Below are 24,299 nucleotides of genomic sequence, written 5' to 3'. Positions count from 1 at the left end.
GTAGATACATGTATCGACCCTTCTGTGTTGTTCAGCAGGAACGTTCATCAGCTTTAATATGTCTCACTGCATAATTTTAGTGAAAGATGGAAAGATTTTATATTTCTCTGCATAGGTGTATGATGTACATGTGCATGTAAATATGTTCAATGCAGGAACATAATTATAAAGTGACAAAACATCCAGGGGCGATTCCGCAAAGCCCATCAATATCTGACTTAGGTCAAAATTAAAAAAAAAATGTACAATGCTTAGTTTTTGTACTGGATTTTGAAATTTGGAATCGCTTGTCTTAAAATAGCATTGATGAAGTTTACTAAATTTTAATAATTTCTAAAACTGAAAAATAGGCTTTGAGATGATATTTCAAATTTTGACCTTTAAAATTTTTGGTCAGAAATGGCTTTGTGAAATCGGCCCCTGTTCTGTTGATCAGTTTAAGCATTAGAAATCCAAATATTCACTGCATTTGTATTTGTACATGCAGTCAGTGTGACACCTGTCTAACATTGTTCTGTAAATCTTCCAAATCTGCACATGATAAGGGCTACATGTACATATTTGTATGTTTTACACCTCTTTTTTCTGCAAGATGGCATTTTGCAGTATACATAGTACTTGACTGGAAAACTTTGAGTGCAATGTTTTTAAAAGCCTATAATATGGCACTATATCTGCATTAGAAGACCACTGGTTTACAGTATGGTAAAGTGTCTAATAAGTTCCATGACCTTACAAGTGGTGTAACTTTGAAAAACTGAAAGCTTGACTAGTCAATATTTCAGTATTCCATTTTGTCACCATCAGGTGTGGCATTTTATTTTGTCATCATTAAGAGTCATAAAAGCTAAATAAAATGTTGAAATATTCAGTCAGAATGAAGCTTTCATTTTTTCTTTTTTTCATTTTTTTTCCAGTGTGTTTTACAGTATGGTACCTCAGTAAATCTGCCTTGTGATACCTTTAAATCTGTAGTGTTCATAGTCTCTACCTTTTTCATTCATTCCTTTTCTGCCTTGATAATGTATAGTGTAAATCTGTTTGCATGTGATGCTACATGTAGTGTGGGGTGAGATCCCTGAGGACAAACGCGTAGCTCCTGTGGCTAAGGAGGATGAGGAGGAAAAAGGTACAGTGTAAGCCAACACATGGTTTATCCAGCCTCAGCCTGTGTACACATATATCAGTGTGTGGGCCACTACTGTCATTGGGTGGTAGAGGCAGTTAACCACCTGTAACTCTAACATGCATGGGCTGCTGTGGTTGTGGACTCACCCTACATTGTGCTTTACCCTCATTTCTATGTACATGTGCCCTGATTTCTTAAAGGAGAAGAAAACTTAAAAAATAACATTATAGGCTGAAAAGAGCACATTTTTCTTTATATCTGGTGGTACCTGCTGCATAATTTTGCGATTTTTCCTCGCCATACATGTAAGCCTGAAAACTGCAAAGCTGGCATAAATCGCTCCCAATAGAGTCCATCGTGCCCTCCATCTTAGACACCCTGTAATTTATGCTGGGGGTGTGTTAAAACTGTTCTGATGTTGGTTATTGTGAACAAAACAAGTATGTTTACTTGAGTCCTCTACCCACCCCACCCACCCCAATTTGCTTCTTTGACCTGGAGCATAAACATTAAAAATTATCAACCCCTCAGCCCCATATTTATCCAAAGATTGTACACAAACAATTAACATGTACCTTGTAGTACATGTCGGTACTGTCAGATCTTATCAGTAGTAACCACAAACAACTGGTGTTATGGTGACAAGATTTGGACACTGATTCCACAAAGTGAATGGCCTGAACCTACAGTACATGTTTCTACAATGTTCGAGAGTAATTCCAGTGGATATACCAAGAGTATTTTAGTCGGATGTGTGCAGTTGGGGTCATTACGTGTTCCTGGGAATGGCCTTGCAGGAGCTAAGGACAAATGGCTGTCTAGAGCATTCTACATGTATATACAGGTTAATATCACATAGGGGTGGGTGCCATGAGCATCGTATCACATTGATGTATAGTGGTTGATGACAGGACAAGGTCTTGGGTATCAGGTATGTGTGTGAAGGTCACGGATATTAGGTTTGTGTCTGAAGGTCGTGGGTATCATATTTGTTTGTGTGGAGATCACGGGTATAAGGTTGGGGTGTGAAGGTCACAGGCATGGGGTTGGGGTGTGAAGGTAACAGATATCAGGTTTGTGTGTGCATGGGAAGGTCACAGATACCAGATTTGTGTTTGTATTGATGGACTTGCAGTGACATGTATTTAACTTTATTAGTAGCTTTTAATCAAGTCATTAAATGAAACTTACATATCCTGGAAGATGTTGAAGAGAATAAAACAGTTGATTGGAACATATGAGTATGAATAAGATACATTTATTTATTTATTTGATTGGTGTTTTACGCCGTGCTCAAGAATATTTCACTTATACGACGGCGGCCAGCATTATGGTGGGAGGAAACCGGGCTGAGCCACGGAGGCCCCAATAAGATACATACAAGTACAATTAATTGTATGGCTATGAGATGTCTGTAAACAGGTTAAAGTAGTATCAGAAAGTTGTGCTTGGAAACTTGTGGATTATGACAAGAAATGATGTACTAGGTAGACTTCAATAGGTTTCATTGTAGACGTACACTAGGCCCTCATTTGACACTAATGTGGTGAAAGGAAAGAGACCTGAGGTACCATTTACATTTACAGATTTATTAAACATTATTTCCTGATCATTTATATCACTTTATCATAATTCTTAATATGAGGTTGAAAATATTAAGCCTAGTGGCTTGCACCTATATAATACTGTTGTGCTACTTGATTTATAAAGCAGTAATGAAAAGTAAATACTTGTTTACCTATATAATATGTGCCCATTGAGATAAAATTGCCTGTTATGGCATGGATACTGTTTGTATTGATAACTTGATAGACTTTCATTGCTTATGATTTGAGTTTACTGTTCTTTCAGGGAAGCAGTTTGACCAGTACAGTCCGGCTCCACGGAACACCAGTCGCTCCTTCTTTGACCACGATAACGACCCATTCACCATTGTCTACCAGGATCCCGAATCTCTCATATTAGCCATGGAGAGAGTCACTGTTCTGTTTGACAGGTCTGTTCTTAAATATTATATGCTTTCAAACAGTACGAGTTTTATGATTGCTCAGTTGATATTTATTGGACAAATTAGTCTTGGTTTGTGCCCCAAGTACTGCCTGGATCACAATAGCCTAACCTTGTAATGTCTGCAAGAGTTTACTTGATAAACAGTATATTTTACATATATAATAGCATAGGAACAACTCTTAATAAGTTTAAAATTAATATCTGGTGTAATGATTGAAGGATTTACCCTGTGGGTCACACCAAGATTTGAACTCCAATCTCCACCAAAGCCAAATACTGTGCCCTTCCATCTGAGCTATAGGGAAATTCACATGAGCTACTGCTAGTCTGGTAAATGACCTGAAGTTTCACGCGTGAGTTAGCATTATGGTGGGTGGAAACCAGGCAGAGCCCACGGGAAACCCATGACCATCCGCAGGTTGCTGCAGACCTTCCCATGTAAGGCCAGAGAGGAAGCCAGCATGAACTCACAGCGACTGCATTGGGGAGAGGCTCTTGGGTCATTATTCTGGGCTAGCGCGCTGTGATTTTATATGGGGAACCTCCAGCAAACACAGAAAACATGCTCCATGCAGGGTTTCCGAAAACTACCAGGATTTACTTTTACCCGTTTGCGGTAGCACTGTGTGCGAGTCAGGCATATCGGGAGATAGGATCTGTTTAACTATGAGTTTGCGCAATACCATCACTGCCTTTACAAACAAATTGTTTTATGATTTCCTGTATGCAGTTTTGCCCAGACATGATTTATGTGTCGCCAGCGACAGATAAGATTATTGTTTTTTCCTTTCACCATCAAAAATCATGTGATGGATGGGTCAACATGTGGATATTTCAAGTCCTTTGATTGTAAGTGGCTTGTATCTACATGTAGGTAAAACCAATTTGCATGACTAAAATTTCTTCGGAGAGGACTCCATTAAATATTAAATAAATTAAATATTCATGTTTACAAAATATGAGAGTAAGGTGACAGGCTTTCAAATTACGCCAGAATGAACAAGAAATGTTTAGCTGCAGGGGTGCAAACGCACCTGTGTAGGTGTTGCTTTGATCGCAATTTGACATTTTCATCTCATCTGCTGGTAGACCTACATGTAGTTTGCAAGTATGGATTCGCGGTGTGCTAGATTCTACTACAGTTTTGTAAACGTAGAGCCCTGCAGTTTAAAAACGGATATTTAACATGACACTCCACATGTGTAAACGTACAGGGGTAGTCACGCTCAATCTCCACAGTTGTCTCCCTAACTCCCATTTACACAAAATAATGACAATAAAACGATCAGCCTATTGCGAAGTAAATGTACTAAAATTATTATGATTAAAACTGAGGATAACATGAACTGTTGGTGGTAGGAGTACAGACTAACTGCTCAGTGAAGCATGAACTGTTGGTGGTAGGAGTACAGACTAACTGCTTAGTGAAGCATGAACTGTTGGTGGTAGGGGTACAGACTAACTGCTTAGTGAAGCATGAACTGTGGGTGATAGGAGCATAGACTAACTGCTCAGTGAAGCATGAACTGTGGGTGATAGGAGCATAGACTAACTGCTCAGTGAAGCATGAACTGTTGGTGGTAGGCGCATAGACTAACTGCTCAGTGAAGCATGAACTGTTGGTGGTAGGAGTACAGACTAACTGCTCAGTGAAGCATGAACTGTTGGTGGTAGGAGTACAGACTAACTGCTCAGTGAAGCATGAACTGTTGGTGGTAGGAGTACAGACTAACTGCTCAGTGAAGCATGAACTGTGGGTGATAGGAGCATAGACTAACTGCTCAGTGAAGCATGAACTGTTGGTGGTAGGAGCATAGACTAACTGCTCAGTGAAGCATGAACTGTTGGTGGTAGGAGTACAGACTAACTGCTCAGTGAAGCATGAACTGTTGGTGGTAGGAGTACAGACTAACTGCTCAGTGAAGCATGAACTGTTGGTGGTAGGAGTATAGACTAACTGCTCAGTGAAGCATGAACTGTGGGTGATAGGAGTACAGACTAACTGCTCAGTGAAGCATGAACTGTTGGTGGTAGGAGCATAGACTAACTGCTCAGTGAAGCATGAACTGTTGGTGGTAGGAGCATAGACTAACTGCTCAGTGAAGCGTGAGCTTGTTTATTATTTCATTACTCTTGAACTGTCGGTGTAATCGTCTGACAAGCCCTAATGTTACGACTACAATCAACACAGTGAATCCTCGGTGTACACTTTCCTAGTCTCAGGGCGAAACTTTGGGTCTTTTACCACCTACATGTATATGTAAGCACTCAAAATCTGCTCCCGTTTCGCTTCCATAATTTTGTTTTGCCTTGTTATATTATCTTCCTCACAGGATCAAGAAAGGCACGCCTTATGAAGCGCGAGTGATTACCAGGATTCTCCCAGCATTTCTAGCAGACTTCTTCCCACCCCAAGACATCATGAACAAAGTGATTGGTGAATTTATATCCAATCAACAGCCACACCCACAGCTCATTGCCAAGGTGGTCTTTCAGGTAAGTATGTATTGGCCATGAGCAGTTTTTCTATGATCTTTTCTATGATTTAAATTGTTCAATTTGAATGTCTTGTTTACTGTTGTGATTCTCTCCATCAGACAGCTCAGCACACACTGGCACAGGACTGTGTCATGTAATCACTGACTGACTTGAGAGTGTTGTGTATTGTAGGTGTTTAGCTCTCTCCATCAGACAGCTTATCACGCACTGTGGACAGGACTGTGTCATGTAATCACTGACTGACTGAGAGTGTTGTGTATTGTAGATGTTTAGCTCTCTCCATCAGACAGCTCAGCACACACTGGCACAGGACTGTGTCATGTAATCACTGACTGACTGAGAGTGTTGTGTATTGTAGGTGTTTAGCTCTCTCCATCAGACAGCTCATCACGCACTGTGGACAGGACTGTGTCATGTAATCACTGACTGACTTGAGAGTGTTATGTATTGTAGGTGTTTAGCTCTCTCCATCAGACAGCTCAACACGCACTGTGGACAGGACTGTGTCATGTAATCACTGACTGAAAGTGTTGTGTATTGTAGGTGTTTAGCTCTCTCCATCAGACAGTTCAGCACACACTGGCACAGGACTGTGTCATGTAATCAATGACTGACTGTAAATGTTGTGTATTGTAGGTGTTTAGCTCTCTCCATCAAACAGCTCAGCACACACTGGCACAGGACTGTGTCATGTAATCACTGACTGACTGAGAGTGTTGTGTATTGTAGATGTTTAGCTCTCTCTATCAGACAGCTCAGCACACACTGGCACAGGACTGTGTCATGTAATCACTGACTGACTGAGAGTGTTGTTTATTGTAGATGTTTAGCTCTCTCCATCAGACAGCTCAACACGCACTGTGGACAGGACTGTGTCATAATCAATGACTGACTGTAAATGTTGTGTATTGTAGGTGTTTAGCTCTCTCCATCAAACAGCTCAGCACACTGGCACAGGACTGTGTCATGTAATCACTGACTGACTGAGAGTGTTGTGTATTGTAGATGTTTAGCTCTCTCTATCAGACAGCTCAGCACACACTGGCACAGGACTGTGTCATGTAATCACTGACTGACTGAGAGTGTTGTTTATTGTAGATGTTTAGCTCTCTCCATCAGACAGCTCAACACGCACTGTGGACAGGACTGTGTCATGTAATCACTGACTGACTGAGAGTGTTGTGTATTGTAGATGTTTAGCTCTCTCCATCAGACAGCTCAACACGCACTGTGGACAGGACTGTGTCATGTAATCACTGACTGACTGAAAGTGTTGTGTATTGTAGGTGTTTAGCTCTCTCCATCAGACAGCTCAGCACACACTGGCACAGGGTTGTGCCATGTAATCACTGACTGACTTGAGGGTGTTGTGTATTGTAGGTGTTTAGCTCTCTCCATCAGACAGCTCAGCACACACTGGCACAGGACTGTGTCATGTAATCACTGACTGACTGAGAGTGTTGTGTATTGTAGATGTTTAGCTCTCTCCATCAGACAGCTCAACACGCACTGTGGACAGGACTGTGTCATGTAATCACTGACTGACTGAAAGTGTTGTGTGTTGTAGGTGTTTAGCTCTCTCCATCAGACAGCTCAGCACACACTGGCACAGGGTTGTGCCATGTAATCACTGACTGACTTGAGAGTGTTATGTATTGTAGGTGTTTAGCTCTCTCCATCAGACAGCTCAGCACACACTGGCACAGGACTGTGTCATGTAATCACTGACTGACTGAGAGTGTTGTGTATTGTAGATGTTTAGCTCTCTCCATCAGACAGCTCAACACGCACTGTGGACAGGACTGTGTCATGTAATCACTGACTGACTGAAAGTGTTGTGTGTTGTAGGTGTTTAGCTCTCTCCATCAGACAGCTCAGCACACGCTGGTACAGGACTGGGTCATGCTGTCTCTCTCTAACTTCACCCAGCGGACGCCGGTTGCCATGGCTGTGTGGAGCTTAACCTGTTTCCTTATCAGCGCCTCTACCAACCCCTGGCTAAGGGGACTGTATCCTTTTACAACAGTTACATTCTAGTGAGTGATATTATGTAAATGTAAAAGCATTTGCATGTAAGATTTGAAATATACACCTGTGCAGTTTTCTGTAAAGCCTTTAAATACAAATCTTTTTTAACTGTGAAAATATTGGAACTTCAGTTATGTAGGTCTCTGTTATCATTCATGGTTGCTTTTAACTTGTGGCCCCGTTGTCGTGTTTTTAGCTATAACAGATCCAGTGCCGTTTTTGTTCTTTTTGGACTATTAAGAACTGGATTGTGACATTAAGTGGCATTAGCAGCACCATTAAGAAGTCACATGCTGAAAACAATAATAACATACCAAAAAAATAACAGACAAACACGGGATTATTTATGATGTGTATCACCAGTGACTTCACGCTGAGTTTTACTCTATCTATAAAATATGAACCTACTGTCAGATTGATGTTTGTTTATTTATTTATTTGATTGGTGTTTTATGCACATATGACAGCAGCCAGCATTATGGTTGGAGGTAAAAGGGCATAGCCAGGGGGAAGCCCATGATAATCCACAGCAGGGGCGTAGCATGGATCTTAGATATTAGATTGCCAAAGAGAGAAACTGAGTGATTTCAAAGTGTTTCGATTGCAGATTTAGCCAGTGTATTTGTTTGTCATGGGTTTCATGGTTACAAACAGTACAAGTAAAACTGCGGCATCTGTCTTGTCCACCAGACAGAAATGACTACTGCTGCCTGCGCGGTATGATTCAAGAGAGGTAATTCTGTAAAACACGCCGTCTTCCACCAGGAACAGTATGGAATGGTTCACATAACAGGTCTAAATAGACCTATATACTATTTAGTAAATTGGTACGAAATTGAAATGTTGGTCTATATAGGCTAAAGCAAATATCTGTGGAATGAATGTTAACAGCTAGGTTAGAAATATGGGCTAAAATATTTTTTTTGTCAACTTGAGCAGAACATTTTTGCCTGGCCGGGGGTGGGGGGTGGGGTGCATCTGCACCCCCTGCACCAATACCCCACACCCACCCCAAAAATCCCCACACCCCCCCAGCCTATGCCCCTGCACAGGTTGCTGACAGACCTTCCCATGTAGGGCCAGATAGGAAGCCTGCATGAGCTGGACTTAACTCATTTTGGGAGGTTCCTGGATCATTGCCCCATGCTGACACACTAACCACCCCAGATTGGTGTTTCCATTTCATGGACAGCAACATATAACATTAGTAATGGCCACAAAAATTTTAGTCAGCCCTGAACATAAATGTCTAGAAAAAGTTGTGTTCTCCATTCTTAGACTTGAGTTTTCAGGCTAAGAAGTAAATTTGAAATACCTACAGTGTATTTTATTGGTCTTGCTGTGAAGATAATATTCCAGTGTGTGATTGTCATTACTTGCCTTAACCTCCCGAAGACTACCACACGTCATTGGCAGGATGGGTAAACTGGAAACAGTGGACAGGAAATTCTTTTGTGTGGCAGCCGTGGACTTCTATCGTCAGTTGGATGACGAAGCTAAGAAGCGTGCATTCTTGTCCACATTCCAGTCTGTGGCTCAGGCCGACTCTCCATACAGTGACCTTCTGGCGTGTTTCTCTGGCTTGTAACCATTAGCCAGCTACAGAAGGTATAGCTGCATCACCTGACTTGTGAGCTCACCTCATCGACTCTTCTGCAGAGACAAGGGCTTTTCTGATGCTCCAGGAAAGATCAACATTTTTATTGTAGCGCCAAGTTACACATGCACTAACACTCTTTGCACTGACAGAAGTGTTCAATAGATACACTGTATTGACGGACAGTTTACGCTGTTGCGAGAATGTGTTTTTTCTAGTCTGTTAACACATTACCTGTATATTAAATCAGTACTGAGATTTGTGTAAGTTGGTTTCAGGTGTACATATATTATTAAAAGTGGAAGTTGTGCGAGACATGTAACCAGTGAAAGGTACTAGTATCGTGTATAAATAAGAACTTAATGTCTTTTTTCTTGTCAACTCATTCATCTGATTGGTACACCTTTATCAGGTAAGAGAAAAGTATTATATGAGTAAAGACAAATGATGAAGTGTGTGAAGAATCCAGATTCATGCTTCACTTATATTTTGGGCAAATTCTTGTGTAGAATCTGATTGTCTTGTCATTTTGGTATGGTTGATGTAAATGTAGGCACGAAGACAAATTTACAGTGTCAATTTTTAGCTCTTGTCTAACCACATTGTTGTATATGTAGACAGCTGAAAGGGGTTCTTTTAGATTTTGTACAAAAAGCCTTGACTAAGATTTGTACTCTTGATTAGATGTGTATTTAATACCAAATTTTAATAAAAAGCAGCTTTTAGTGATATACCCAAAGGCAATTTCATCAGTGGTAATTGATAAGTGTATACTGGCATGTACATGCACAGATAATGCTTTATAGACAGTTATGATATTTTTGGTGATGAAACTTACAATTTGCCAGCAGAATATCATCCCGTGTTCTAAGCAAACCTCAAAACACCTTTCTAAAATCAGTAGAACTCTCATAATCAGGAGAAATGGTGAAGTTAGTCATGGACGAAATTTTATGTCACTTAGGCTAAGTGCATGTTCCCGATAGCTGTGATTTTCCCCCCAAAAGTTGTTGTCGGCTGGCACTAAAGCCCCTCAGTAAGTGGATGACCCACCTGTTCAAAGACAGAATGTCAACATTTTGACTTACCAGCCCATGTTAGAAGACATCATGGTAAAAATTGTCGAACAAACTGGCAGACAGACAGGTTGACAAATAGTGCCGCTTGCCTTAGCTAACAGTTGCTTTTATGGTTTGCATATTGTGCCATACTAAAAGAAAACATATCACACACATGAGTTGCCCTATGGCTGGTTTGAAACATAACTTAACAAGGTTTACCACCAGAGAGCATCAATAGATATACATTATCACAAATACCGTATTTCCAAAGCTGCTGGAGGTAATCACTGTTGTCTATGGCAAACTGCATGCCTGGTATATGAGAGTAAATTTACATAGAGTAAATACTCGTTAAAGCAATGAGAACTTGTCAGGTTATATAGAATGCACGTGCAGATTTAATTGATGTGTGCTGGCATATCTTACATTATGTGGTACAGTCACGTGTATTCTGTCATGTACATGCAAACCTGGTCTGTTGTAGATTCATATGAAAAAAAAATGTTTACATGAAGAATATCAATGGGAATGTATATTATACTTTTAATGTAGTTAATAGACATTTGATCATTCGCATTCAGAAGAAATTTTTAAACTCATCAGAGACTTTCGTTTAAATTTACAATGTGCAGTACATATATATGTACATAAAGACTTGATGTAGTATGCACTTGGTGGTATACTGACTTGCTTAGATGTATGATGGGGTTTTCTTGTGAGAGTGAGTGTATGTTAAGCATTGTCATTACTGGATTATAAAGTGCTTACTATATTGAGTGTTCATTTGGAGACTACCTATACATGTAGGCGTACAGATCATTCAGAAAACTTCAGTTATGAGTAAAGTGATTTTAGTTGGATGAAAATGATGGAAGAACATAATCTTTGTAGACTGTCACCTTGTTATGTCTAGGTACATTTAAAATTTTAAATTAAATACAAATTGCAATTTTCTCTCTATTTTTGTCTTTGACCAACATCAAAACTGTGTTGCAAAGGTGGTTTCAGTAAGTTTGCATGTATATTGTATTCATTTTGTTTGTCACTTAACAGTTGTTGTTTATTTATTTATTTACTTACATGAACATGCATGTAGTACTAAAATGTATTGTTTTGATCAGATTTATTCATTTATTTCACTTGCCATTTGGAAATGTAACCGTAGAGTAAGGGGCAAAGTGTGTGAGGTGTATGCAAAATATGGGTTCAGAACTTCAGGACCTGGTACGGTAAGATGGAGAATCAGCCCCAGAGAGGTACAATTAGAAAGTTCAAATTTCAAGGTGTTGGCACAATTCTGTAAATTTATGAATCAGAAGTACAAAACTTGGTCGAAGCACTCATGAAAGTTATATGGCCATAAAAGAGATGGTTGCTTAGTAATAACCCTCCAGAAATGCACTCTTGATCAAAAACACCAGTTTTGCGATCAAACTAGCCACTGTGTTTTTTATTCACAGGATGAAGATCAACGTTAACCAGAAAAATATCTTTACAGAAACTTTCCTGTGTCTTTCTACATGTTGTTAAAGTTTCCTTTTGGTTAACATTTGTCGATATATGTGAAAAATGAACTTTATAATGTGATCAGTTCTGTCATACTTTGGCAACTTTAAAATCCGTATTTCTGCCATAGTCTGTCAAGCATCCTTCATAGTACAGTGAACTAAGTAAGTCTCTCTGGATAACAGGTTTTACCAGGAGGAAGAGTTCGAATCTTTGTGGGGTTTTTTTTTCTTTGGCAACATATTTTTTGTGCGAGTAAAGATGTATGATGCATTGCATTTAATAAGTGTTATCATGAATTAAAATGGATGCTTGTTAAGACATGGTATAAGTAATGTGTGGCACCTATAGCAAACTCATACATGACTCCTGGTTGAGAGCACATGTGGTCCTCTAGCAATCCTTAACATTAACATGTAATGCATAGCGAAAGTATAAGGCTGAACATTCATGATATATTTAATTGATTGGTGCATAACTGCGTGCTCAAGCATTTTTCAGAAAGTCACATGTTTGGTGCAGTGATTTTCCCATAATACAGTGTCTAATGCAAAAAAAGGTACTTCAGTGTGACTGGAGCAGGCTATCTATTTTTCGTTTTTATGAGCTACACATTGCTTCAGTGCATTCTTGCTATACAACAGGAAAAGGAAAGTAAAACAGAACTGAAGAAATAGCCTTACAAGTGTGTAGCAGCTGTCACTCACAGCTATAGTCAGTTTCGCTTTTTGAGGTGCACAGTTCCTGCCTTACCATACCAGGTCCTTTCTTGAATCAGGTAAATTGTTATCCTTTTTTGGCATTGCTTTGCTGGTATGTTTGTTGAGGTTAGGTGTGAGCTGAAATATTTCTTTCATAGAGATTGAACTCTTGGAGACATCACACAATCATTTTGCATTCGTCCTAACCCCTCCATGTGCAAGATCCGATGTGAATAAAATTTTAGCTCATTTCTGACATTCCATCATGTCCATTAGTTCTTGTTAACATACCTGTATTTCAGACTTCTGGGTTGATTTACATATTTGTGTGTCAGGAATGCTGTTAGTTGACTGGTTAGGTATCCACCATCCATAAAACTGACTGCCATTCTGAGAAATTGGGCCATCTCGATTTACATTTTAGAAAATCACATGGTGTGTAAATTTATGAATTATTCAAATCTTCGTACATTTTTTGAAATGCTGAAATTGACAGTTGACCATTAAACTGAGATATGAATTACATTCTGTCCTCAGAGTGCAACAAAGTTACATGCACATCAAAATACTAAAACAGCATACCAGGTGTAAACTGTTGGCTCCAAGTTTTTAGGTGATGGTTTTGCAACCGTTTACAACTGAGAAAATTAATTGTGTCTCAGAATGAATAGGAGGTGTACAGGTAGAATTTGATGCAGCTGTATATGATATAGTCTCTGTAAACTCTGTGTGTGTGTGTGGGTGTATACCTGTTCATGTACATAAACTTTGTATATAGAGAAACTTCCATTCAGAATAAGTGATCTCAGATTAAACAAAATGTTAAGGTCATCATTCCATTGTTTTTTATTGATGTATGTGTTCATATACGTGTGCTTGTATATTTTTACCAATCCCAATTGGATGAACTTTCCAGCTCATATTTTGTTGAGATTGAGATGTTAACACTGCATAATTGGTATGTACCAGTAAATCTGTGACTGACCAGAATTTGCATAGGAAAAAAGGACCTGGCTTAGAGATAGATTGGGCATTTGTGAGAGAAATTTTCAGTCCATTTCATCTTCAAGTCCACTTGAAGGGGGGGGGGGGGATAAAACAGCTTCTAAATCGACTACACTTTCTGGTTATAATATGTTCCTAAGCGTCATGGTAATTTAAGTTCAGATGTGTATGTACCGAACAATCTGGACTGTCTTTTAAATAATTACCTGTCATACTATGAAGTTTAATTTCTCAAAGAGCAGTACATGGTTCTGTATTACCTTAAGGGTACTCGGTGGATTTTATAACTGTGAAATGTTATTTTATGTAAAATAGCGACCTCCCTCAGTATGTCTTTTTGAGTTGTTTAGAAAAGAAGGCATGTATAATTCACATATTAAACAATTTCAGTCATAATTTGACAACTTTTTTTTTGGGCGGTTACATTATAATACATTGTATAGCGTGTTGTAAATGAATAATGTAGTACTCAAATAAACATAATAATGGCCACACATTTTGAGTTACTTCAGTCAGTAGATATATATATATGTATATAGCTCATTAGCAATTAAATAAGATCTTTTTATGCGGCAAAAGTGGACCAGAAACTGAGAGAAAGGTACGTTGTCCGTGAAGCCGTAATTCAATGCAGCGCAAAAAGTAACCTGCCGGTATTTTACTGTTTGGTTCTTTGTCAGCTGTGATAAAAGTCAGCATAGGAGAATACAAGCGGAGCCAGGTGGCGTATATTGATTATGTTGAATTAAATCGCCACGTTGGATGTATGAACCGCTGCCATCAAAGTGCAACTGAGATACGTATTTTGATCATCGACAACTTACAAACCAGCATGGTACATGATTTGGATACTTACTTATTTTCATTCCTTTGCATCTTTCCAAAATCATCAAAAACTGTTGAAAGCTTCTCACTGTATGAATCCATCATAATTTTGTACTTTATATATTTTCTCGAATGTTGTTTTGTGAATCAGCCATGCGATTATTCACCTGGAATGTCCATTATAGACAATGATTTGCATGAGAATATCTGTTAATTTTGTGCCTAGATTTAATTGTTCCAGTCATATTGACCTGTGAGAACATTTTGTCATCCTTCAAAATGAAAGTAATTTAAAAATCTCTACCTTGACAGAGCTAAAGTACAACCCCAATGTGGTTTTCTTTAACATGTACCAAGATGGCCCACCATGGTCTACAATGAAATGCGCTTTCTCTCACTTGTTTATGGTATAATTTATTAATTTCATTGGTGTTTAACACCATCCCAATCATATTTCACTCATACGACAGCTGTCAGTTTGTGGGTAAAGGAAACCGGAATGCTTGGGGTAAACCACCTGACCTAATGATATATGCCACACTAGTGGAAGACAAGTGATCTTTAATGAGCGTTAGAGTGTACATATTTGTTCAGACCATCACACGAGCATAGTGGATGGCCTACTGTCATCAAGATAGCCTCGAGTTCAAGCCCATTTTGTGCTGGCTTCCTCTCTGGTTGAACGTTGGCAGACCTGCCAGTAAGTTGTGGATGGTCGTGAGTTTCCCCTGGGCTTTGCCCAGTTTCCTCCCACCATGATGGTGGGCCCATCATACAAGTTAAATATTCTTGAGTATGGGGCAAAATACCAATCAAATAAATAAATAAATATTGTCACCAAAGCCACACATGCAGTGACAGCCAGTGAATCTGTAAATTCCATGTTCATGGCTAGGTTTGGACCTTAGGGCAAGTGCCGTAAACTGTTGGACAACGGCCAGTTCCCTAGATCTAAGTATTTGGACCCTCGATACAAGAATATTAAAGCTCGTATGTATTAAACCATGATTAAGAAAAACCTCAAACCAGAAAATAAGACCACACAGCTGGGAATGTTGAACATGAAGTGTTATTGCTTTTATTAAAGAGAAGCATAACCCATCAACAGTATTATATTCAGAAAGTGTAATCCCTATTAACAATAATACTGTTACTTAATCCACTTTCCAAATGACATCTATACCTATCTGATATATTCACCTAAGGGAGTGAAATCGTTTGTGACCATCAGAGGGGTAATGCATGTTCGCTGTAAAGTCTACTGGTCAACTACCTTCTATTTTTTGGAAGGCCTGTTGGTCGAGTGGTCTAGACGGTTGACATGTATTGCTGGCGATTTGGTGCCTGACCCTGAGGTCGCTGGTTCGAAACCCGCAGTGGTCTCAGCCAAATTTCAGCACCAGAATCTGTGCTATATTCAGAAAGTGTAATCCCTATTAACGATAATACTGTTACTTAATCCACTTTCCAAATGACATCTATACCTATCCATTACCCATCAGATCAAATTTATATTTCACTATGTGCGTACAGTGTAACTTTTGCTATTACACTTCTGTTTTACTACTAATCATACTGCATGCTTATGCTGCTATGGTTTCACTCTCCAGTCTGCTTTAACCATCATCCATGGATAGTTAAGTTTGAATATCATAATTATTCTTCTCTTGAAATGGCAAGCATGGAGTTTTCATTCCTCTCTCAAAGAGTATTAATGATATTCAAAGTTCATCAGTCACAGGAAAGGAAAATTCACAAATTACACTATACATACAAAGTTCAAAACCCTTTAATGGCTAATCTACATGTGTATGCTGAAACAAACAAGACGGCCATAATCAATCCACTGTGTCATCTTTCTGTGTGATTTTTTTTAGTTTTAGTCATTTTTAGCTTGTGTCTCATTACAGACTGTGCAGTCATGTTGTAGACATGAATGCAAAGCAATAAATACATACATAATGGGAACATATATTAATCTAAATTTCTGCGGTACAACTACAGGAGCTGGAAAGCATGATACAAAAATTTGACAACCTGTATTGCTTGTTCATAATTGTGTATACGCATATGTACATGTACAGTATTAAGTCATTCAACTACTCAAAAGTTTATTTGAGGACAAAAACCACTTCAAGCACGTATACAGGTAGTAATAATGCCATGGTTTAAATGCACCTGCCTAATCCCTGATCTAAGTACATACAGAAATATTTGAGCAGAACAGCTGCATGTGCTTACACTACAGTTGCACGTGTACTGAACACGAACCATAAGGTGTTTGAGATAATCTTCTACCAGATTATTCCAAAACAAATCAGGCATGCACACACACACACAGGTGAATTCTACAGTCATAAAATGCAGAAAAAACGACAACAAAAAATATTTTAAAAAATTAATTTTTATTTAAGTCATTTTATGAAACCACATTATCTGCCAAATATTTCTTAAAAATGTTCTTGTCTTCACTTTATGTATGTTTTCAGGATGATCAACCAGCACATGGCCCATTTACAGACTCCTAAGTGTTGTTGTTCCGAAAAGTTCCCGTACCGCACCTACTGTCACTAGATGACCTGACTGACCGGATATTCTATCGTACACAGACATGAAAAACCATCTCCACCATATCACAGTAATGGTGACATTTACAGTAAACATTTGTATGTCACAAGAAACCCTGTGCTCTTGTGAATGCAGGCTTTCTTCAAGTCACATAATTATCATCAAAGACACTGGCTGCAGATGTCTGTCTCATAAAACTAGTGACAGATTAGCACGGACTACAAGTGCCTAGATATAACTTAAATGACTCACCGTATCAATATCTAAATTTGTAGAGCTGGAGTATCTGCATGTGACTAGTGAACAGTATTTCAGAGTGAAATTTCTACCAAGCAGACATTGTGCACATATACATACATGTAGCCTAACAATGTAATCGTCAATATGTGGATTTGTATGTACATGGATGCCTAAATATCTAAAACTTCCATTCCTTTTTAAATGTAAAATATAAAAATACAGTATCTTATGGACCATTTTTTTTCCAGCACCTCAGATATTTAAAATCACATTAATTTACAGTAGAAATTCTAAAAATGCCACAAATTATTTCATCACAGTTAAGTAGGATGGTTACAACCATTAGCATTACATTTATACAGCTTCCAAGTATCATATTAACAGCACATACATCAGGAATTTTTCTGCACTCAAAAATTTTGTACTTAACATTTGAAAAGAATTTATGGTTTAATATATACAGCATTTGAAATTCCAGTATTTAACCATAATATACATTTGCATATACTGTATATACATGTTTATACTCTTACATCATAAAATTAAATATATACAGTTATATGTATTAAATATATACTGTTATATGTATTAAATATATACTGTTATATGTATTAAATATATACTGTTATATGTATTAAATATATACTGTTATATGTATTACATAATACATTGTGCCCACTTCAGCGAGAGTTAGAAAAGCGATCGCAAAACATGTAAAACAATCACAAAAATTCTGAGCTACACAACACAAAATGAAAGACAATCACTACATGCTACAGTCATGAATAAAAATGTAACCTACTCTGTTGGTTTTTATTAAAGAATGAACATTTGTGCTAGGCTTGCGTGTATATGGTGGACAACAGCCATAAAATACAAGTGTAAACTGCAGAAATCATTTCTTGCAACAGTACCAAAGATCTATGTAGTCACTGTTACATCAGCTCACATGTTATATTCTTCTGTACCACAGATCTACATAGTCAGTGTTACTGTTACATCAGCTCACATGTTATATTCTTCTGTACCACAGATCTACATAGTCAGTGTTACTGATACATCAGCTGACATTAACCCCTTCTGAACCAGAGATCTACATTACATCAGCTGAATCATAACACGCTCCTTTATACCTTCAGATCTACATACATGTATCCACAATATTTCGTCGTTTTTTCAACTGTCTGGTTTCCAGACGGGACTGATGCAGTCCTCCTTAACGCGTGAGAGAGTGGGAGACTGTGGGCGACACCTTACTGCTGGGGTTCCTGTCCTCTGAGAGAAGGGCAGAAACAACATCCTGGTCACTTTGTATACCATGGCCTCCAGCTGGTTCACTCTGTAACAGACAGATGGTAACTCACAGCTGGTTCACCCCAGAATAGACAGGTGTCCTAACACTCCCAACCAATTCACTCCCGAACCGACAGATGTCCTAACACTCTCAACTAATTCATTACAGAACAGACAGGTGTCCTAACACTCTCAACTAATTCACTCCGGAATAGGCAGGTGTCCTAACACTCTCAACTGATTCACCCCAGAATAGATAGGTGTCCTAACACTCTCAACTGATTCATTACAGAACAGACAGGTGTCCTAACACTCCCAACTAATTCACTCCGGAATAGACAGGTGTCCTAACACTCTCAACTGATTCACTCTGGAATAGACAGGTGTCCTAAGACTCTCAACTAATTCACTCCCGAAAAGAGAGGTTTTCACGTAACTCACACTTGATCAACTGTTACACCAAGCGTCGAATTACAATAAATCCTCACATGGTTAAATTAGGCAATTTTGTTATGTTTCCTATTCATAAAAGGGAAATCAAGCATGAATATGTCCAATGAAATGCTCAAAATGCAGCACTTACCGTTCTCCAAGTCCAAGAATCCTTATCCAGGATTTAAACAGGACAAAAAGGCAAAATGACACCAATAACCGAAGACATTTGTTTAACCTGAAAAATACACAGAATCAATGAATCAGCAAGTAGGCGTGGAATACAGAAAATTTCATAGTGAAAAACTACTGAAGTAAGGAAAAGATAAATGCTAATAACACACCAGTTTTATTTATTTGATATATACGTGTACTTTATAGTACATATAATTTTCAGCAGTTTGGAAGGCCTACCATATTTTGACATGTTCTTTGTCTATGAGGGTGACAATAATGTGGAATGGAGACCAGGAGATGATGGTTCTACACAGCAGAGAGCACAGGCCCAGCAGACTCAGGTCCAACAGAACTGAATCCTCACCACTCTTCTCTAACAGTTTCTGAAATAACATTTTAAATTAATTTCAAACATTAATATTTTATATTACATATGTACATATATACATGTAAATGTTTTTGATGTAGAAAAGTCGTTAACAAATTGGGTTGAAATTTGTGTACAGGTTGACCTTGGGTTAGGGACCAATCCATTATTATAACTTTTGGTAGTGATCTGAATTAGGATCAAGGATTTTAAAACAATTCTTGACTGGTGATATGTATTAAGACAGAAATGCACAGTATTGCCCCTTGGTCTGTAGTCACTCAAGGAGCTACACATGTAGCCAAGGGAGAGGTTTGCACCATCGTCTCTGCAAGATGCGTAGTCCACACATACATGAAGTCATATTATGGTAATAAAGATATACATGTATGTACATATAAAACTACACATAATACCCCCTCCAAAAAATTTTTTAAAAAAGATTTCAAATTGTTATTTCTGATATAACAAGGTCAAAATATTGCTTCAAAATGTAAATTTTGGATAAATTACTGAGCAATAAATTTCAGCAAAAATACCTGAAAGGAACACACCTAATTTAATGATTAAAATTTTGACTTACATCTAAGATTATTTCATGATCCTGAGGCCAGTGATTATCAGTGCTTAAACATCCACATTACATCCCTTACTGTCCATCTATCTTAAGTCCAATTTTTCAGGAAGACCTTGTAACCACCTTGTACAAATACCAGGGCAGAATGCTGAGGTAAATCCTCACAGCCAAAATAATATGGTAAGTTATGATACCTTGGCAATAAGTTCCTGTTCTGTGACTTTGTAGTCCAAGTAAAGCAAGTCTTTGATAAACTTCTGGTGAAGATCAACGCAGCCCTGCAGCCTCTCTGTCGCTTGTTTTTGTTTCTCTATTTCTTCTGACAAATTGGACACAGATTCTCTGAGAGATTCTGCAATGAAGTGGAAAACAAGTTATGTTTGTTAAGTTTCAAAATAAATAAACTTATAACAAACATAAGCCATATATTTCTATTTCCATTTTATTTATTTGAATGGAGTTTTACTCTGTAAATATGAATATTTCCCTTAGGCAACCCACGACCATCTGCAGGTTACTGGGCAGAACTTTACAGCATGAGATGAATCGGAACTACCCGAATTCTTCAACATTTTCAACCAGCTCTGCAGCCAACATTCTGACAGAACCATGGGGTGCAGAGAAATAATTTGCACAGTTTTATGAAGGTTGCATCTTTAGTGACACACACATAAATAATTTTTGAGTTATTTTCATAATACTTGTATCCATAAATTCCACTCAAAAAAGTGCTTCAGCAATAGACTTATGAGGCCTACATCTTTACTGACGCAAACAAACTATTTAAAGTTATTTTCATACTAATTGTATGCATACTTTTCACTGAAAAAAGTCTCTTAACAGTAGAAAAAGTTGAAGATTTATAGCAACTGCAAAAAAATCTACACACAGGCAACCTGGTATAAACTATCAATCTCAGACTGCAGAAAAACTGCTAGTATGGTAGTCATCTATCAAAACGTTTGAAGGCGAAAAAACGTGAAAGAGTCATCTTTACCCCATGTATCCTTTATATTAGCATTTACAGAATTATTCCATGCGTGGGCTTCATTCAAGAATGTCTGTTAATAATTATTAATGTACATGCATGTACAGGTATATTTTGATTTTAAGGCCATTGATTGACTACCTGAGTCAAAGACACATGGTTGTTGTTGCCACCATTATTGGAAGACAGGTAAGGATTTTTGTCCAGAAAGATTTTGTTCCTACCTATGTCATCATCAGTGTGAATGTTTTTTGGGCGTTTTAAAACTCCATCTGTAAATGACCTTGGCTGCTGCAAGAACAAAACGTGAAAATATTTGGTGGTCTCACAAATGTTCACTTTCATTTGCATGTTATTTATCATTTAAAACTGATACATCAGAACTTTCTTCACCTACTACAGAGGTCAAAATGTTTTTGACGTTCATTCATTTCTAAGAGCTAAAAATAAACATGAAGACCTCAAATTGAGCCCAGGGCATCACAAAACTGATTGTATCATGCAAATATTCCTAATTTCAGACACTTAAATGACAGTTTGTTTTATTTTATCCACTTCCACGTTGTTTTACAATGATATTAATGGAATCTAAAACATTTCACAATTGTTAATCTTATTGGATGATGTCTATTTTTGTCCAAGTCATCACTCTGAAAATCTCAAAATATCAAACATTTTTCCTCCTGTATTATAATAATTCTTATTGCTTTTCTGCTTGTTAAACATTTGTTACCACTAAATCACAGATGTTCTCAAATAGTGCAAACTTACACATACACAAGAACTAGAATCCCCCAGCTATGTTTAAATTCCCACTCAGACAAACACACAAAACATAATCTCCTTCAGCAGAGGTAAGGCCACTCCAATTTAAATTGCTGTTTTACGAGCTGATTAATTTTTTTTTATGTCAGAGAAGGGTATAAAAATTAAGCTTAAAAATCATTTAATGTGTGGGAAATGTGGAGCATAACAGCAATTTTTCCTGTTGGTGACATATTTACATGACAAGAAAGCCATGAAAAGAAAAAAGAACAGGAAAAATTATAATAAAAGACTGGATGTTTGAATTTTTTTTACACTCAGCTCTCTCATAAACCACTAAATAAAATTGATGTTTTCTAATAAAGTTTCTGAAGATAAAGCTTTCTTACGACAGGAGCAAACTGTGATGGAGCCCTCTTGGGTGTGATGAACTCCAGGCTCTCTCCATCTACACTGGTACCAGAGTTCCTGACCCCTAACTGCTTCTCCATCTTCTTCAACTGAGACAGGAGTCCTAAGGGAGAAACCTTGCTAAAACCTGCACTTAACAGGGGACCAGTCACAACTGTCGTTTTAACAGGAGTGCGAGATCTCAACCAAGAAGTTGCACCTAAAGCCAGAAACAGAAAGTCGTCAGTGACAGAAATATTAACAGTTATAAGTTGTCATGTATAGCTTTTAGCCACTACTTTCGGGCTACATTCCCCAGAGTACCCTCAAATCACTTGTTGTTATTTTAGTACTGGGTATATATATATGCATATGTTTTTGGTATCAGATCTGACATTTCACAATGATAGGCCACAGTTGTCTCTTTTTGCCCTACCAACAAGCCTTGTACATAAGCTGAAAAATAATTCTGAAACAACATGTACATACTAATATATCAAGCATCCAAGATTACGAGCAAAAACAAACATATATACCGAGCCATACCACACATCAACATGACTTGAATGATTGCATAGACTGATTCGGGGTTAATGCCATATACAAGGACACTTTATGTCTACAAAGTCAGCCAGTTTCACAGGACGAGGTATGGAACGATAATGCTAATACATGTATGACAACTCACAAAATATATTACAGTTGCACAAACACCTGTCAACTTTTAGTTAGTTTACCTGCCAGGCTTCCCAAAGTGGCCCCCTGTTCTTGAGGGTTGTACTGGGTAGTATTGTCTTCATCCATAATGGTTTACTCTAATGGAGTATTAAAATGTTTGCTGATAAAACCCTACCTAACCCTATAAGCAAAACTGCAGATTTAGAGTATGACATGTTTAATACACTCCACAGAAGGTCAAAAGCTTATCTGTATGATAATTTATGGTGTAATTTTCAAAACAGAAAAATAAGCATACATATGGAAACTATGATTAATGAAAGTTCAATGAATAGATGAAATAATCTGGCATTAACACAAGAAAGTCCACCATAACCTATATATCTGGACAAATTTTATCTGCAAACTACTGCTGGAAAATTTTTTGGCTCCACTGTGGCATACATATGATACTAACACCTGGTGGTTAGTGAGCATATGGGAATTTGGGTAAAATTTCAGACGCTAAACTAAAATTACTTAATCAGTGTTAATGTTTCGCCCGATGCATTAGTACATTGTGTCATATTAGAAGAAGGTATGGTAACATTGTGTAGAATAGTGGAATTAGAACATTACGCCATGTACACTGTATTAGTGTCCCATTATTTGTTCCTAACGTCACTCCCACAACTCTCCCAAACACGTTTGTTGTTGTTGTAACAGGTTAATGGGATCGATCTTGTTTGCTTCATAAAATGATTCAGAAGTTTTGTCACATATAAATTCACACGCCTAATGTGACGTGCACATAATCTTTTAGATTACTGTGTGTAAAGGGTGGAAAAATGTGAAATCTCGGCTAAAACCCTCCAAACCTTCAATGATAAACATTTTGTCAATTTTCTCTTTCAGTTCAGCGCTTGCACATAATGTACGCGCGCGCATCAGTCAAAACAGTGGGTACTACCAAAGAGCATAATTCCGAAAAATTCACTCAGGCAATATATGGTGTAAGCTGTTGCCATTTAGGCATTTAATTTAACAGTTAAATAAAACTCAAACTTAAGTTTTCATTTACGGCTTATCAACTTTGACGACAACACAGCGTTTTTAGTAATTCTAGACCACTGACGCCTAAAAAATTGCAACTAACAAACATCTGCATCACATGAGGAACCAAATTAGCATTTAATCGAGAATAATCGATATCAATTAATCATTTATCGACACTGACAAATATTTATCTATATCGAATAATTTTTGATAAATGTTAATTTGCATCCCCCCCCCCCCCCCCCCCCACCCCCCTCCCTTATCTCCCTCCCACCAGTCAGCCTACGCCAATGGGCTAAAGTTAACTTGCCGCCATTTAGGTATTGGGATGCACAGCTGGGATAAACTTCTAACTAACTGAGGTAAAATCATTAAGGGGTTTTTCTCGGCCAGACAGGCCACGTCACTCGCAAATTCCCGTTTACAGC

The 24,299-nt window shown here is 38.0% G+C and overlaps 2 protein-coding genes across 2 annotated transcripts in view; one reads left to right on the top strand and one right to left on the bottom strand.

Annotated features, from left to right (window-relative positions):
- Positions 1 to 14,022, top strand: part of LOC135467208 (huntingtin-like) — a 56,313-nt gene extending 42,291 nt beyond the window's left edge. Inside the window, 5 exon segments of the mRNA XM_064744971.1 lie at positions 1,064 to 1,129; positions 2,981 to 3,125; positions 5,473 to 5,635; positions 7,487 to 7,647; positions 9,062 to 14,022. Of these exon segments, the coding sequence (XP_064601041.1) occupies positions 1,064 to 1,129; positions 2,981 to 3,125; positions 5,473 to 5,635; positions 7,487 to 7,647; positions 9,062 to 9,254 (728 nt within the window). The 3' untranslated portion in view covers positions 9,255 to 14,022.
- A 3,800-nt stretch (positions 14,023 to 17,822) lies between these two features.
- LOC135468971 (uncharacterized) lies at positions 17,823 to 23,730 on the bottom strand. Its single transcript, XM_064747474.1, has 8 exons — positions 23,694 to 23,730; positions 22,896 to 22,973; positions 22,158 to 22,378; positions 21,228 to 21,294; positions 20,210 to 20,367; positions 19,309 to 19,454; positions 19,046 to 19,132; positions 17,823 to 18,508 (listed from the first exon to the last, which is right to left on the bottom strand). Exons 2-8 carry the CDS (start codon positions 22,960 to 22,962, stop codon positions 18,346 to 18,348), a joined length of 909 nt encoding a protein of 302 aa, XP_064603544.1. The 5' UTR covers positions 22,963 to 22,973; positions 23,694 to 23,730; the 3' UTR covers positions 17,823 to 18,345.
- Between the last annotated feature and the right edge of the window lie 569 nt (positions 23,731 to 24,299).

Source organism: Liolophura sinensis, chromosome 6 (genome assembly GCF_032854445.1).
Source record: "Liolophura sinensis isolate JHLJ2023 chromosome 6, CUHK_Ljap_v2, whole genome shotgun sequence".
In the NCBI taxonomy this organism is placed as follows: Eukaryota; Metazoa; Mollusca; class Polyplacophora; order Chitonida; family Chitonidae; genus Liolophura; species Liolophura sinensis.
This window is presented reverse-complemented; position numbering and strand designations above follow the sequence as displayed.

Coding starts and splice junctions, on each gene's coding strand:
- LOC135468971 (XM_064747474.1), bottom strand. CDS start 22,962: ATGGATGAAGACAATACTACCCAGTACAACCCTCAAGAACAGGGGGCC. Junction 19,455..20,209: donor AACAGGAACTTATTGCCAAG/GTATCATAACTT, acceptor ATGTTATTTCAG/AAACTGTTAGAGAAGAGTGG. Junction 18,509..19,045: donor ATTCTTGGACTTGGAGAACG/GTAAGTGCTGCA, acceptor TGTCTGTTACAG/AGTGAACCAGCTGGAGGCCA.